The following is a 16,224-nucleotide window of genomic DNA, read 5'->3' as shown; positions in this document are numbered from 1 at the left end:
TATCATCATCAGTCACTCTCTTCTTCCCTCCTTCCCACCCCTTGTCAATAAAATCCTTCCCCTGCTGCACTCTTATCGCTACACGCGGAAACATTCTCTCTCTCTCTAAAAATGCCGCTGAATTTGGCGGCAGTTGTATGTCTAGCTGTTTCGTTTCTCTCCATCGTCGGAGCCGACGACCCGTACAGGTTCTTCAACTGGAACGTCACTTACGGCGACATCTATCCCTTAGGCGTCCGCCAACGGGTTCGTATAATATGCCATTAATTAATTCTCCGTTTGGTTCTGTTTCATAAAACTTCTCAAGAGAGCCGTGAGAGGTTGTGATTTTAGAAACAACGTTTGGAAAATTATTTTGAAAATTTGATCCAAAAACAGTTCGAAAATACATGGGAATTGATCTTTGAGTGGTTTGGAACGGATGAAAGGATTGGATTGATGGTTCTGGTGTTTGGATGCAGGGTATCCTGATCAATGGGCAATTCCCTGGGCCTGATATATACTCGGTTACCAACGACAACATCATCATCAACGTCTTCAACAGCTTGGATGAGCCTTTCCTCCTCTCCTGGTAAGTAATCGCTGATAAGAACAAACAACACATGCTCTTTCTCTTTCAATCTCTGGTATCGATGTCATTTGACATGCATGTGGCGTGTGTAGTGCTGAGAATTCTCTTTTTCTTTTTCTTCTTCTTTTTTGAAAAGTAGTGCTAAGAAATAAGAATTCTCATTCATATAATTCATGTGCACAAACGAAAGCGGGTGCGAGTGTGAAAAATATCTTCTTTAAAACACATTTTATTATATTAAATATACAAGAGCGAAGATTGAGAGCACAAACACAATGTTGTGATTGAGAGCGGAAGCAAATATCATTTCATAGAATTTTGTGACTGAAGGCTGAGATAACGCATAGCCTGGCATAGGGTTGCAAGTTCACGGGCAAACCAATAGATTAGCTCTAGCATTAGGGCCCTGAAATGAATACTGGTGCCACCGTGATTACTACTACGTACATGCTTAAACTAATGTCTTTTAATACTTTTATGCTCTGTAATATCCCACGTTTCTTTTTTCACCGTTAACTATTTATGTGCTTTGTTTGAGTGTGGTACGGTGTTTTAAGCAAATAAACTAATAAACGTACTTTGAAAAACCCTATCATATATGCATGGCTTTAATTGGATCTAGTATATGTTGTTTTTTTTTTTTAAATGAAGAGTGTTCCGATGAACCAGACTAATCTCTCTAGCCCTTCACAGTCTTCCAACGCGTTTGCGTGAGGTGTGGTGGCCCCAAGACAAATCGTTGTTGAGGGAAATCGACCCTGCGACCTTGGGATCGTAAGCCCCGCTGAGACAAGCCAATTAACCACTGCAACAACCCCTTCGGGCATATGCTGTTGTAATCATGTAATTTATAGGCTCACTTTCCAACACATAGTATGTGTGGGTAAATGTTAATAATGGAGAGTCTTTATGAGCCGCTGGTAAAGACTACCAACATCTAGAAAGGTCCAAGCATTAAAAATCAAGGGAAAAGATATTGGCATTCAAAAAATTGATACAGACACTTCAAAAAACAAAGGAAATTGGCTTTGGAGTTGCACTGATTTTGGAATGCCTGCATCAATTTTTAAAGTGTCAATATTATTTCCCTAAATCAATCAAGGTATATTCCCATTTATGGGTATATTGGTTAGGCAATGGACCTATAGTTTTTAAAATTTGATAATTAATTAGTTGGTCCGGGATCACGGAATATTTTCTCCAAAAATGCTGCATCCGAGTTTTGCGGCTTCCTGCGAGATGGCATCTGTTGGCCATCTTTTCGTAGTAATGGTGTCATTTTGCCGAGAGATTATGGTCCCATTTACGAGTACAATAATTCAACTTACTTAGCTAGTTTGCGTAAAATGAATGGTGTTGGCTTCAGTTATGAATAATCACTTATTTAGCTTTAAAAAAATGAGATTATCTTAAGTTTCGATTTGTAACTCTCTTTTTTTTTTTTTTTTGGGCTTATTTGAAGATATAAAAATACATTTTACAGAAAAACATTTATTCAAGAGTGTTTTTACATAATAATTAAGGTTAACCTAGACATTATTTGATTATAAGCTATTCTACTACTACTTATTTAACGAACAGTCTGAAATTTTAACTTAGCTTATTAAAAGCTAAACCAAATACATCAACGACTTATTTTAAGTTCTCTAACTTACAAAGCATGTAAAATAAAAAATATTTTGAGGGTAAAAGTTTTATATAGGGCAAGACAAGTAGAGGTGACAAGACAAGAGTTTTGAAGAGTATTATCACTATCACTGTGTGGAAGAATCATGTCTTGCTTTCGGCATTGGTTATGTGACGGTCCAAATAGGCATGGGGCGTCGGAATAGGCATTGCCTAAAAGTACTTTGCTTTTGCAATTGAACTAAGAATTTTGTAAAACATAAAAAATTTCACGTAATTTAATAGCTAAAAATGAAATTGAAATATTGATAAACAAATTTTCAGATACGGAAGATTTGAATTCTCCTTGGGAGCCATTGAATCAGTGGATTCTTTTTTGCTAAGGTCAGAAACGGTGCGGTCGAAGCGATCGCTCATGCAGAAAAATAGAAGTATGATGCTACTTCCTAATTTTGATTTAATGTACACACACAACTCGTTTGGTTCGCCATTAGTATCTATTTTTCCGGAATTTTAAATTCTTTTCCTTCTTTAGTAAGCTTTTCTAAATATAATTTCTTAATTGATCTCGACTAGGGTATGTAACAGATAAAGAAATTTATAACAATAACTAGAAACTAAATGATGATAACTTACAGACCATCTGTTTTTCACTCAATGTTTCGTAAAATTGTAAGAAATATTTTCTAAAAAAGGTTTTCCAGAAACAAATGGAACATTGAGTGAAAAACAATTCAAACAGGGTTGGGAAAGAATGATAGACATCTCTGAACAGAGTCTTTGGATAACATTAGGAAGCATTTCACACGGAGAATCAACTTTCTTATTGCATTGACAAGTGACAACAATGACAAGCACCACATTGGGCTATCATCATCAGTTCACTTTCCCACCCTTTTCTTAGCTTGTGTTGTTCGCCTTTAATTGTGCAACAAATGATATTTCTTTCCGAATAATGAGTGGATTTCTTGTGAAATGGATTTTCTTACCCAAATCATCCCTGGGATGAGGCTCTACTCCTCACGACAGTCCCTCAATTTTCTCGACGCAGTTGCCTTGTTCTTTATGCGAGTTAGAGTTTTCATGCCTGCTGTAATGCTGTAATTTGATCAACTCGTCTCTGCTAGACAATGAGATGATGCTGAGTACGTACAGAGCTCCATCTTGTCCCGAACTCACAGCTTTTTTCAAATATGCGCCCTGGGACTATTAGAAGAACAAAATAAACTAAAAATGTAAATGGTTGCACCCATTGACTCTCTTCCAAATGAGCCTACTAATACATGTGGCTTACGTTGTTGCATCTTCATTCTTATAGGCTTTCCAGTTTGCTAAGCCAGATTTATGGGGATTATGGAAATGACCTCCAAAATTGGGAATCAAAACTCAACTAGGTTTTATTGAATCTGGGCAGCATTCCTAAAATGGTCAATTATTATCATAGTTACTGAATATGAAAACGGAAACGACGTATAATCACATTGCCTTATCTCTAATCATTATGAATTTGGAAATACAGGAATGGGATTCAGCAAAGGAGAAACTCTTACGAGGATGGAGTTTATGGAACGACATGTCCCATACCTCCAGGGCAGAACTTCACATACATACTCCAAATGAAGGATCAAATCGGAAGCTATTACTACTTTCCTTCTCTTGCATTTCACAAGGCTGCTGGAGGTTTTGGTGGTATCAGGATCCTAAGTAGGCCTTTAATCCCTGTCCCCTTCGATAACCCTGCTGGTGATTTTACTGTCCTAATTGGCGATTGGTACAAATCTAATCACACGGTACTTCATTTTCTCCCTTGGTACCTTTTTGCTTTGGTATTTGTTACAACTGATTTACGGTAAAATAAGTTGGAGTTGGCAGGGTGGTAAAGGCCAAGACCGGTGTATTTCACTATTTCTACCGTATAATTCTCTTTGTCAGTAATTTTTTAGGTTACATCACCCCATGCCTACGCGCTTAAGTGTAGGAAACGATTATTGCCTTATTGGAAGAGCTGTGGAAAAAATGGTTCAAGGTGTGTGCTTGGGACACCCTCCCATACCAAAAAACATCACTCATTACCAAACATCTCTCTCAAAAGATAAATACTTGTAAATCAAAATTTCCACCTTTTACACATTTTTTTCTTGTAAGAAATATGAACAAGTTGTTTAGAACTTTAACGGCCTGTTTGTTTGATAAGATTAATCGTGAAATAGTTAATATACAATGCCATCAAATTCATAGTGGTCGGACTAACGATGTCACGCATCTAATTCTATGAATGTTCAACAAACAGTAAATATTTCAACAAGGCGTCAAATTTTATTTAATTATTTTAAATAGATGTTTTAATCTAAGTCACATAATGCAAGCGGGTGCAGAAGCGCCAGCACCGACCGCGAGTGTGAAAGTGTCTTTCAAGAACTTCCCAAACAACTAAAATTAGTGAGTGCGAGCGCAAAGCGAGAATTGAGAGCGGAAGCGAATGCCATTTTGAAGGATTATGTGACTAAAGTCTCACTGACACTCATCTAATCAAATAAGTGGGATTCCAGAGTAAAAATCATAAGTTGCCGCAACAGATACTCCTTCCCATCTTTTGATTCAACTTTCAAGTTAATGCTTTTCCATTGAATGTGAGCTGGATTGGAAGTAGGTGGTCTTTTCAAAGTGGTCGGCCCCTCAGTTATTTCAGTGACTTTTGGCAGTCGTTCTTATTCGGATTTTGGGACAGCCTGGGTAACTTGACCCCAATGGACAGCTCATTGTGTCCTATAGTTTTCACATGTCATGTCAAGCCAAATACCCCTTGTTTTTTGTAGTCATGTTTTGGCAATTTAGCATGAAAACCGCGGTACAGTTTTGATCACATATATATTTGATAGGTGGGTTATCCGTATTTCTGTCCATATGGTTTGTTTCGGACCATACTTGTATGAGCCAGTTATGTGTCCCGTATTGCACGTTGTATTAAATTGTGATTCAAAACAGAAACAAAAATACGGAGGAGAAGAGAAGGAAAAACCTGAATACAAACTGAAATATCGACGCAAAAATAATCTCTGGAGTGGGGAAACTAGGTAATACAAACTGAAATATCGACTCAAAAATAATCTCTGGAGTGGGGAAACTAGGTAACTGTCTAGTAGGATTTTTATTCTTTTGCGAGGACATTTCCATTGCTTAGGTAAAAGTTATCCTTTGTCCTGAGGACTATCTTCATTTGCATGCTGATGGAAAATGTGTTTTCGGTATAGGATTTGAAGGCAATTTTAGATGGAGGCAACAAGCTACCTTTTCCTGATGGAGTCCTTATTAATGGTCGGGGGCCTAATGGCGTTTCTTTCACTGTGGAACAAGGTATTTTAGTTCTTCTCCCTTTCCACTGAGGCAGGAAAAGGTTTTGTTTTATAGGGTTGATTGATGACACATAGGGAAATTTGTTTTAATTTAATTTTTTTAATTTTTGCTTGTTTTATTGTATTATGCCTTAAAAAGTATTCTACTGATGACAGGAAAAACCTACAGGCTAAGAATATCAAATGTCGGGTTGCAAAATTCGCTCAACTTCCGTATTCAGGGCCACACTATGACATTGGTGGAGGTGGAGGGAACACACACGGTTCAAACTATCTACTCTTCATTAGATGTTCATCCCGGTCAGTCCTACTCAGTCTTGGTCAAGGCCGATCAGCCCGCTCAAGACTACTACATTGTTGCTTCTACACGTTTTACAACTCAAGTCCTCACCACAACTGCCGTTCTTCACTATAGCAACTCTGCTGGCTCAGTCTCTGGCCCACCCCCAGGTGGACCTACCACCCAAATCGACTGGTCCCTAAACCAGGCTCGTTCTATCAGGTACTTCTTGTCAACTCATCATAGCAATAGCCCGTTAGAGCACTCCAACAGAGAGAGAAATTTTGAAACATGGGTTGATGTTTGAAGGGGCTCTCGACAAACTGAAATCGTTGTTGAACCTTCAAATTTTCACAACTTTGGACACTTTAAATCTGGTGAAGATCTTAAGAAGCTTTATAAATTACCATAGAGGGAATATCTACCAAGTGTTGACCATAATATTGTGCACTTGTAGGACTAATCTTACAGCAAGTGGACCAAGGCCCAACCCTCAAGGCTCATACCACTATGGTCTCATAAACACCACAAGGACAATAAGGTTAGCCAATTCTGCTGGCCAGGTCAATGGCAAGCAAAGATATGCCGTGAATAGTGTATCCTTTGTGCCCGCCGACACACCCCTAAAGCTAGCTGACTACTTCAAGATCGATGGAGTTTATCGCATTGGAAGCATATCGGATAACCCTACTGGTGGAGGGATTTACCTTGACACAGCAGTTATGAACACCGACTACAGGGCCTTCATTGAAATAGTATTTGAAAACAATGAGGACATTGTGCAGAGCTGGCACATTGATGGTTACTCTTTCTTTGTAGTAGGGTAAGCACTAAATCTACAGAATCGTAATCATATACTAGTACTCAATAAATATGAGTGCGAAACTCCATTTTCATGTTTACTTTTTTTGAATCTGTGACGAAAGTTTTCCCTGCCAAAATTATCTTTGAAAAAACTGATTCGGTTTGGATTTCTTGACCTACCTCAACTACTTGACTTATTTAGTCTTCAATAATGGCTTATTTTACTTTCTTCATCCCCTCAAGACAGACTCAGTTTTGATATTGAACACAGCGGTTGATGTGTGAGATTTTGTATACCTTCTCATATCTTCTGCAGAAGTTTTAGAATGGTACACACATTAACAGAATCTTGAAATCAACAAAATGCAGGATGGATGGAGGGTCATGGTCACCGGCTAGTAGGAATGAGTACAATCTCCGAGACGCAATTGCACGATGCACTGTTCAGGTAAGACATTAAATAAGTTCAATTATTGAATTTGGTCGTTTTAAATGAAGTCCAAGTGCATATACTTTCCATTCGAATTGGTCCAAGAGAACAGTCATTTCTCACACTTGGAAATAATGCATGCAGGTATACCCACAATCATGGACTGCCATTTACATACCGCTAGATAATGTTGGAATGTGGAATGTAAGATCAGAGTTCTGGGCGCGACAGTACCTAGGGCAGCAGTTCTACCTTCGTGTTTATACGACATCAACTTCACTTAGGGACGAATACCCTATTCCGAAGAATGCATTGCTCTGTGGCAGGGCCAGTGGGAGGAGCAAACGGCCTCTATGAGGACGTTAAATTTCCAAGATTAGCTCCGGAGATCAAGCTTGTCCCTAAGAGGTGGAATGAGACCAGATTTTTCCTTTTGCGGATTGTTTTGATGTTATTCTTAGGTGCTACATTAGCACTGATACCATACGAGGAACATGGATCTGTAGAGACTTGAGTATATCAATGACCTTAACTCTAGGTCATCTATATTCTTTCGTTTTACCTCCAATTGAAGGTTGTATTCTTGTTATAATTTTGAAGTTTACCCACTATCAAACGAATTGGTTCTCCGAGTAAATTCTAGTTTTGTATTCTCCAGTATAGTCCAATTTTGAGCCGAAGTGGGCTCACTTCAAGCTCACAACAATAACCAAAATGTATCTTGTAAAATGTACCATGTTCTTTGTAAAAATTAACTTCATTAAACATCTATAATATGAACAGTGAGATCCGTAATGAGTGCACAGTCAATGCATAACATACAAGCGAGATTCGGTTCGGATTTTGGAAGAGTTTTTTTAGAGTGACAAGTGTAAAGAGAGAAAAAAAATTTATTAAAAATTGTGTGCATAGATTTTTGAGATTCAAAACGAACAACAACGTGATGCAATAAATTTTCAGATTGAAAATGCTGAAAATGACCAAAAGCTTACCGCCAAGATCAACGGCCACGATCCCGCGAGAACATCGTTAACACTTAGCACAACAATAGCCTGAGCATCTTCCCACCCCTTGCCGCCAAAGGATCTCAGAGTCGAGATGGCGAACGAGACCGAAGCTGCTGCTGCTGCTGCTGCGCAGGCTATCAACGGCCAAGGGGAGGCGTACGTTATCTCCTCCGCCGTTGACGAGTCGGAGCTCGTCAGCGACGCCGTCCGTTCATTGCCGCCGCACGCGGTGAAGGACTTGTTGTCCATCGGGGTTCGTTCATCCTCAAATACCATTAGGGTTTTTTTTTTCCCCTTCCAGTGAATCGTATTCAATTCTTCTTCTAATTCACTGGCTAAGTTTCCCGTGCATCACTATAAATTGTTCGCAGTCCACTCGAATTTTGTCCCTTTTTCATAATTGTACTAATGATCATCTAACCAAAGACTTAGGTTTGTACTTGTTTATTCCTCCTTAGGACAGAAATGATCGATCCTTATTCTTATCCTTTTTGCTTGTTACTTGTTATTTTCTTTTTCTTTTGGTTGCAACTTGCAAGTAGTGGCGGATGGAGGAATTTGGTAAAGTGGAGACCAAATGCAAAGTAAAAAAGTTTAATTTTGGAGGACTACAATACTAAACTTTGGGTGGTTATTTATGGGAATGCGGCTAAATATGATTTTAGTTGATGCTTTTGCCAAACTTATGGCAGAAGAGATCTTAGGAATTATTTAGAAGGCATACTTGCAACTGTCATGGAGACTGTTCTCAATAAATTGATTAATTTTTTTCTTGGTATTTGAGAGTTCTAGGAGTTGAAAAAGGGAAATTTTGAGTTTTGAACCAATGACGATGATAATTCTTGTGTGATACATTCGTCTTGATTAACTGGAGAAATGTGCAGAGTTCAAGAATACAATGGTAACGATATCGGTTGGTTGTTGTTGACATCTCGAGCTTGAAATATTTTGGATATTCCTTTCACTTTTATTGGTGGTAGTGATTTAGAGAGACTCTGAATGTCTGATGCAGGTATGCATCAGGTGCATCTTTCGACTTTTTGGTGCTTCTGAAATTGTTCATTCTTGCGCCATGCTTTTGACGTCGGCCTTGTCTGCCACTGTTGAAAAGCTAATGGGTTTAGAGAGACAGATGGAGCATAAGGATCACGGATCAAAGGAAAATCCATGTAGTCAACAGTCTTCTGAAGGATCAGAGGTGGAGCCAAAGCTCTGTAAAATTTGTTTGGGTATTTTGCAGTTTGTTTACCGGGACAACAGAGAGATGCTTGTGAAAAGGGCTTGTCCCTATGACTTTGCTGTATTTATCACCGAATTGGTAAAACAGAAGAGGCATCAGATTGATAACTTTTCTCTTGAGGTCTCGATTCCATCTAGTGTCGTGGAAAATGAACAAGCAGTCTGGTAAGTTTTTTGTAAGTGTTATTTTATTTTGTTCACTAAATGATTGAATTCTCGGATCATACATCATTTTGTACATTTTCAGTTCTCTACTATTAACTTGTCAACCATGCAGTTTACCTATCTCACTATGATTGCTATTACCTTACCCTTGTAGATGCGATATTACCTCATTTGGTAATGTGTCCTAATGTCAGCTTTAAGTCATTTGGTAACATGAAGTCATGAACTAACGGCAGTTTAGTTCCTCAAGCTTCTTTCAGGTAATATTTGACTAGGTAGACCAAATTTTGAGTAACATGATAGTTTAACGGGCAGTTTCTGTCTGGTCAATCTTTACAGGCCTATCATTGGAAATTGACTGGGAAAAACTTCAGGATCAGCTCTCATAGTTGATAGTTCGAAGTGCTACTAGGGTTAAAGTGTATTTAGAGATGAAGTGCGCGGATGCCAAGTGTGGTTTAACCATTTTCTAGTATAAGATGTCCTTCCACTCCCTTTGGCATAAAAAATTCTGCAAGTCCCTTTGAACTTCCGGGCAAACAGGGGGAATTTTTAAGACAGTTTTCCTTAGCTAGCTTTAATTTTGATTTATCTTGCTACATCTCAACATCTCTTTCTATGGTTATGCATTACGGTTAGTCGTGTAAGGAATAATTAGATCTTTGTAATTTTGCATGTTGTGCTCTTGGTTTTCTGTTGCCTTCTTTAAGGATTTTCTTTTTTCATCACTGTAACATTTGAGAGAGTGCAACTGGGTAAATGTTAATTTTATTTTTGTTTCTTTCAGGCTATATATGAAAAGGAAGTACGATTCTGAACTTTGGTTTCAAGAAAAGTTTCGTGCTGACCGCCTCTCTGCAAAAGATTTCTTGAAATTGTCTATCACCAATCCTCTTGAAACATTGTTGGTAATTTGAGTTTCCCTTGGCTATTTATTTGATCTTCCGTATTCAGCTTTCGTGGCGTTTAAGTGCTGAAAATAGCAGTGGAAAAACATCTTATTTAAATTTGTGGTGGCCAGTGAATATGGTTGAAGATTTAATAGGTGAAGTAATGGGGACTACACATAATTCTCGGAACTGTATTTGAGAATTGCTCGGAACGTATGAAATCTCTTAGCTCCAGTTGATTATTCATTGTGATAATTTGATGTTTTGCAGGATACTAAATATAATTTAACCAGCCCTTTACGCATACGTTTGACATATACCCACTCTGAAGTGGCAATAAAAGTTCAAAAGCACGTGGAGAAGAAAGAAGGCAACAAGAGAATTAAAACAGGTTAGTGTTTTATATCAGCTGCATAGACTGCCATCTTGTCATCTTAATTGTTTATGTTTGTTTAGCTCTATGTTATGAACTTGAGGACATAGATACTTGAAGAACCAGCTTTGGAGATCAGATTATCTGAGTGGCCCTGGAGAAGTTAAAAGTGTTTGATTTTCAAGTAGGTGTTTCAGGGTAATTCATGATGGTGATATACTAATTAATGAATGGGAGACCTAGAAGCCCTCACTCTTGTTTTGTTAGTATACATTGCATGGCAGAGCTTGGCATCCTTGTGTTCTGGTCCTGCTTTAGAAATCTCATGTGAACAAAATCAAATAGCGGTTATACCATACCATTAATAAATTATTATTCTGTAGGTGTAGGTCTTGTAATGGCTTTTTTAGTCTCTGTCTGTCCCTCTAAGCACGCTATCACACCAGACTTCTAAATTGGGGTAGCACCGACCTAAAGTTTGCAATATTTCTCACATGTGGAATTTAGTTCTTTTTGGAAAACTGCTTGGGTAACATTCATATTGTGAATGCTATTGGTAGTAAACAGCAAGATCACACTCTGGAAGAAGAGTTCAAATATCTGACATCTTTTCATATCAGTCTAGCAGGTGTGTAGCATATAAAGTGTACCACTAATCCGTGGCTTCCTAGCAGTTGCTCCACCATATTTTTGTACTCTTTCTTAAACGTTCAACTGAATTGATCTAAGAAAAGATGCTCAACTGAATTGAAAATACTGGAACAGGTGCTGATGACATGGACACCAGGGGTGGTAATGAGATTGCTGGCAGGGAGTACTCTAATTTTGTGACCAGTGAAGAATATGTTAGTACAAGTTTATGTAATGTGTTGGACAACAATGACTCTCCTGATCTTTCTCAATTCGAGGTGGAAAAGGTTAATGCCCTACGATTCTTAAGTTGAATGTTTTGACTTAGGACACCCTTGTTTCATGAACTTTTAGAATCGGCCTTTTTGTACTCCTATTTGCTGCGTTACAATCTCAAACATTAAAATAATAACCTGAGTCCTGCGTTTTCAAAACAAAAAAAGAGAGTCCTGAAAAAGAAGTTTATCAAGGGGTTGAAGTTGTCAATCTGAAATGACTTTGTGTTTCCTTTGGTGTGGGCTTCTATTTTTTAGGTCAGTCAACCTTGCTCCTTGACATTCCTATGCTATAGGACTCCTGTGTATATTGGTGGGAGATACCTGAAGGTAAGTTGACTGCCTCTCAGACCTGTTCTTGTAATATATTGCATGAGTACATTGATCTGCAGGATTTAGCATACCTTTTAAATTGGTTTGTGCTGTACTCTCTGTCCATATGATCTATTAGGAAAGAATGACGACAGTAGGCCATGCTTCATAGTCTTAAGAGTAACAGTAATTCTAAGAAAAATGCCGTTAATTTTAAAAGATGTAGAATTATTCTCCTAATTTTGATAGAGGGAAGGAAGTGGGTGGTTCGATACACCGCCAAATTTTAAGGCATGTTTTTTTACTCTATTTGCTGATGTTGCATTTAGGGGCTTTCGGAACCCTATAAGTGTTCCTTAAGCAACTGAAACATTAATTGCTGAGGGATGTGAGGAAACTTCGCTTCTGGAAATGGCCTGAAACTCATGCTGCTGGAGCTTGATGTGTGCACCTTATGTTTGAAGGCGACCGTCTATGACCTTCAGTCTGATGCAGAAGTTCTATTTCTCATTCAGCCTTCTCAATATAGGCTAAAAGAGTTTGGCCTTGATGAGCCAGCATCTCAAATGAGACCTGATATTAATTTCGGAGCCTTTTCTGCATATTCCTTGTACTTGAGTCCCTTTCCCTGGTCCCCATGTTAACCTGTCAGTCTGAGTAACAGAAAGTTAAAGAAAGTGAGGTGGCGCCTTGAGTGTGAACAAAGTTGATCTTGCAAGTTATCTTCTTCCTCGTGTCTTTTTTCTTTTCTTTTCAGGGGCTTTTAAATTGATACGAAACAAAATGCATTTGAAGCTATCTTAATAGAATCACTTTTGACTGAAGGTATACAGGTGTATGCCCAAATGTACAGCAAATATCTCTGGTGGTTTGTGCTAACTTCATAGAGTATGTGTGGATACATAGATATATCTTCAGGCAACTTGCGAATCATGGCATTGCTTTCTCTACTGCAGTATTCACGAAATGTGAGCCAGACTAGATGGATTATTGATGATGAAAGGATGGGAGAAGCATCTGTTGAGGTAATACCTTGTCCTTCAGCTACAGTAGTGGTCATTCAACATGAGGGTCACTTACTGTGGAACAATTATTGACCAAGCTAACAGTATAAAGTGCTTAATTCTACAGGAGATAATCGGTAGCAACATCCTTCCTATATGTCAGGGTGACAATTACAAGTTTCATGCTGCTGGTAGAGAGGACATTGATGTAATAAGAATCTGCTTTCCACCCTTTCCTCAATATGTTGATTAATTGGATGAATGCTTCTCTGATTATTTAAACTCCTCTTTCCAGGTCCGCATGTTGGGATCAGGTCGTCCTTTTTTGATCGAGGTACAAAATGCACGGCGTGTTCCGTCGGAAATGTTGATTAAAGAAATTGAAAGGAAAATAAATAGCATGGAAAATAATCTGGTGAGCTTAATCACAAGTGTGTATGTGTTTTTCTTTCCTAAATTTGAGTAACTAGGTTTAAGCTGTACAAACTACTTTGTATGACCAGGTGAAAGTTAAAAATGTCAAGGTGGTGGGTAGCCAGGGGTGGAGCCTAATGCGTGAAGGAGAAGCTGAGAAGCAGGTCAACTTTCACTTTTTGGTCATATACTACAATGGTTGTAATAGACCTAAAATGGCCCATTTTTGTCTTGTCTATTTAGTGCAGAAGCAGTATGCTGCCCTTGTTTGGATTTCACGCTCACTTGAGGATGATGACTTGAAGACTGTATCTTCAGTTATGGACATGGTGAGTTGGTATTGCCTTCTTCGTTTGTCTCTGCCATTGTGCACTCTGTTATGCAGCTGTGTGTGCACCTTTTGAAGCCAGTTTGTTTGTTTCTCCACTAGGAAAAAAAAAAAAAAAACCTGTATATGAGGGGGACTATTAGCTTGAGATTTTCTTGACAGGTTAAGCTTTTGAGGACAATTGGTGATCTAACACAATTGTTTGGTTCTTTTGTTCGTCCAGCCGATTTTGCAGAGAACGCCGATTAGGGTACTTCATCGCCGAAGTCCTTTGGAGCGTGAAAAGATTATACATTGGTATGAGAAATTACAATGAAGTCACATAATGTTTCACTATGAATCCCAGCTCAGATTTCTTTTCTGATATCAGGATGAAAGTTGAGAAGATTGCTGGAAGTTCTCAATATTTTCTCCTACATTTATGCACCCAGGTTCTTCAACAAGTTTTCTATATGTGCTTTGCAGCATATATTATCTTTTCTTTTGCTATCAACCAGTTCAATAGTATGACAAATTTTTCATTGCAGTCCTGATAAGAGTTTATTTGGATTACATTGAAGTTGTTTTAGAGTGAGACTAAGACACCACGAAATAACTGACAAGAAACTGTTCAACATGACGATATGTGATATGAAAATGGGATTTTTTTAAGTAAATGACCTAAAGGGCAAGAAAGGGGTTTGACCGCGTTGTGAACTACTCTGTATCGGGAATTTATGTGTTTTTTTCGTTATGGAAGATGGAAATGTGATGATTGTATTTGAAACATAGGCTGGGACATACGTCAAGGAATTTGTTCACGGGGATCTTGGACGCACCCATCCCAGGTATGAAATAGTTTTCTTTTGCATCCCATTAGTTGCAGCGAGCAAAGAGCTGCTTCTATGGTCCTTTATATGGTCCTACGCAATACTTTTTCACGTCCTAGTGACATGACATTTAGGAATGCAAAAGGAAATGTTTGTGACTTTTGGCATCTTTGTTTTGTTGCATTACACAAAGATTTCTTCTCTTTTTTTTTTATCATAAACGAACTATTACACAAAGATTTCTGATAACAAATAACAAAGTCCCAGACCTTGGTTCAGTATGGGGAAATCAAGCGAGCCACAACTCTTATTAATGTCGTTATGTTCTTTTGCAGCATTGGTTCAATTCTTGGATGCAGAGCAGAGATACTGCAACTTGATGTCACTGATGTGAAAATGGATTGCTTCTAAACCGAATGAGGCTATTGATTATGCCTTACCTTTGACATGATGTTCAAAAATCCAAGCATGCCAGTTATAGTCTTGGACGTCAATTTCCTCTACTTTAGAATATATGTCACATTGTCACTTCTCAATACTGTTATCCAACATAGGTTTTTCTCTTCCCTTTCGTATTTCTCATTTAATTCGACTCTAAAGCCCCAGAGGAGGATTTCATTTGCCTTACAGAACGTTGTACTTCTAAATCCAAAGCTCACACATTTGCAATTTTTTAGATACAATAACAAACATCGTATAAATCCACTTGATGACTTGGTTTTGCTGTTGCTATGTGGCCAGACATTTAGTACGGAAACTGTTTATCTTACTTAGGATTATGTGTTGGTTTTTTTGGACATTTTTTAGGACTATGTTTATGTACAATCTTTCATATTGGTGACGATTAGTTGTTCGACAGTTTTTGATTTGGACTAAGGACTCCCTTTCAACCTTGTGCGATAGCATTCGCAGTCAAATGAATCTGTATCATTAGTCCAATAGTGTGTGAGCAATTCCAAGCTTGAATAGGCCAGAGTTCATCAACTTATAAACTCAAGAAGAATCATCTAACTTGATCGACCAGAGCCCACACAAATCTAAATTTGTTCCTTTTTTTTCCAGTTTACATTCTGCTGTACAGGATAGGGCTTATATTACAAAATCAACAGAATCGTATACAAGAGAGAGCCTATATCAATTAATTCACGAATCAAGATTTTCTCATGCGACAACCCTGACTCAAAATGAAACTCAACGTGGTATCATTTGAGAATCCTAACTGTTCACTTTGTAAATATACATGTATTCGTCATCTATTGGAAAAAATAGCAATACTTATAAATTTTCTGTATCTGGTTTAATAGTGAATAAAAAAATATTTTCTTAAGACCAATGGATATAGCACAGCAGGCTGTGCACAGTAGCTGTGCACAGCAGGCTGTGCACAGTAGCTGTGCACAGCGGCCCTTTTCTCCCGCCTCGGGTTACGCAAAGATGATCGGAGCCGCTCATGTTATTCAAAATATGTTGTTTAAGATCTCTGTAAAAAATGAGCTTCATTCGATATCGTTAGAGGCGTTAACAAAACACCCAAAATCACTTCAGAATTTAGGCCTCCGATTATCTTTGTACTATCCGAGGCGGGAGAAAACGGAATCTGTGCACAGCTGCTGTGCACGTAGCTTTTCTGATGGATATATATGTCTGAATATTGAACACATTTGTTTTAAGAGGATAGTTGCAGTCTAACCATTTATTGCTCTAAAAACAAATA

The 16,224-nt window shown here is 38.2% G+C and overlaps 2 protein-coding genes across 5 annotated transcripts; both read left to right on the top strand.

Annotated features, from left to right (window-relative positions):
- Positions 1–7,701, top strand: LOC131334516 (L-ascorbate oxidase homolog). Its single transcript, XM_058369558.1, has 8 exons — positions 1–246; positions 462–571; positions 3,717–3,987; positions 5,449–5,551; positions 5,707–6,052; positions 6,288–6,653; positions 7,004–7,082; positions 7,209–7,701. The coding sequence occupies exons 1-8, from the start codon at positions 112–114 to the stop codon at positions 7,419–7,421; spliced, it is 1,623 nt and encodes a 540-aa protein (XP_058225541.1). The 5' UTR covers positions 1–111; the 3' UTR covers positions 7,422–7,701.
- A 293-nt stretch (positions 7,702–7,994) lies between these two features.
- LOC131334515 (uncharacterized) lies at positions 7,995–15,215 on the top strand. Of its 4 annotated transcripts, XM_058369555.1 has the most exons (15): positions 7,995–8,324; positions 9,084–9,475; positions 10,263–10,383; positions 10,636–10,756; positions 11,504–11,655; positions 11,902–11,973; positions 12,912–12,980; positions 13,087–13,167; positions 13,255–13,374; positions 13,463–13,537; positions 13,622–13,702; positions 13,925–13,998; positions 14,072–14,132; positions 14,473–14,528; positions 14,846–15,215. In XM_058369555.1, the coding sequence occupies exons 1-15, from the start codon at positions 8,163–8,165 to the stop codon at positions 14,919–14,921; spliced, it is 1,713 nt and encodes a 570-aa protein (XP_058225538.1). In that variant the 5' UTR covers positions 7,995–8,162; the 3' UTR covers positions 14,922–15,215. The 4 variants fall into 4 exon arrangements, 3 of the variants coding, with proteins under 3 accessions (XP_058225538.1, XP_058225539.1, XP_058225540.1); XM_058369556.1 differs by lacking the exon at positions 11,902–11,973 and having other exon boundaries at positions 8,041–8,324; XM_058369557.1 differs by lacking the exon at positions 13,087–13,167 and having other exon boundaries at positions 8,041–8,324.
- The last annotated feature ends 1,009 nt before the right edge of the window (positions 15,216–16,224 follow it).

This window comes from Rhododendron vialii, chromosome 7a, assembly GCF_030253575.1.
Source record: "Rhododendron vialii isolate Sample 1 chromosome 7a, ASM3025357v1".
In the NCBI taxonomy this organism is placed as follows: Eukaryota; Viridiplantae; Streptophyta; class Magnoliopsida; order Ericales; family Ericaceae; genus Rhododendron; species Rhododendron vialii.
The sequence above is the reverse complement of the archived record's forward strand: the minus strand, read 5'-3'. Positions and strand labels throughout refer to the sequence as shown.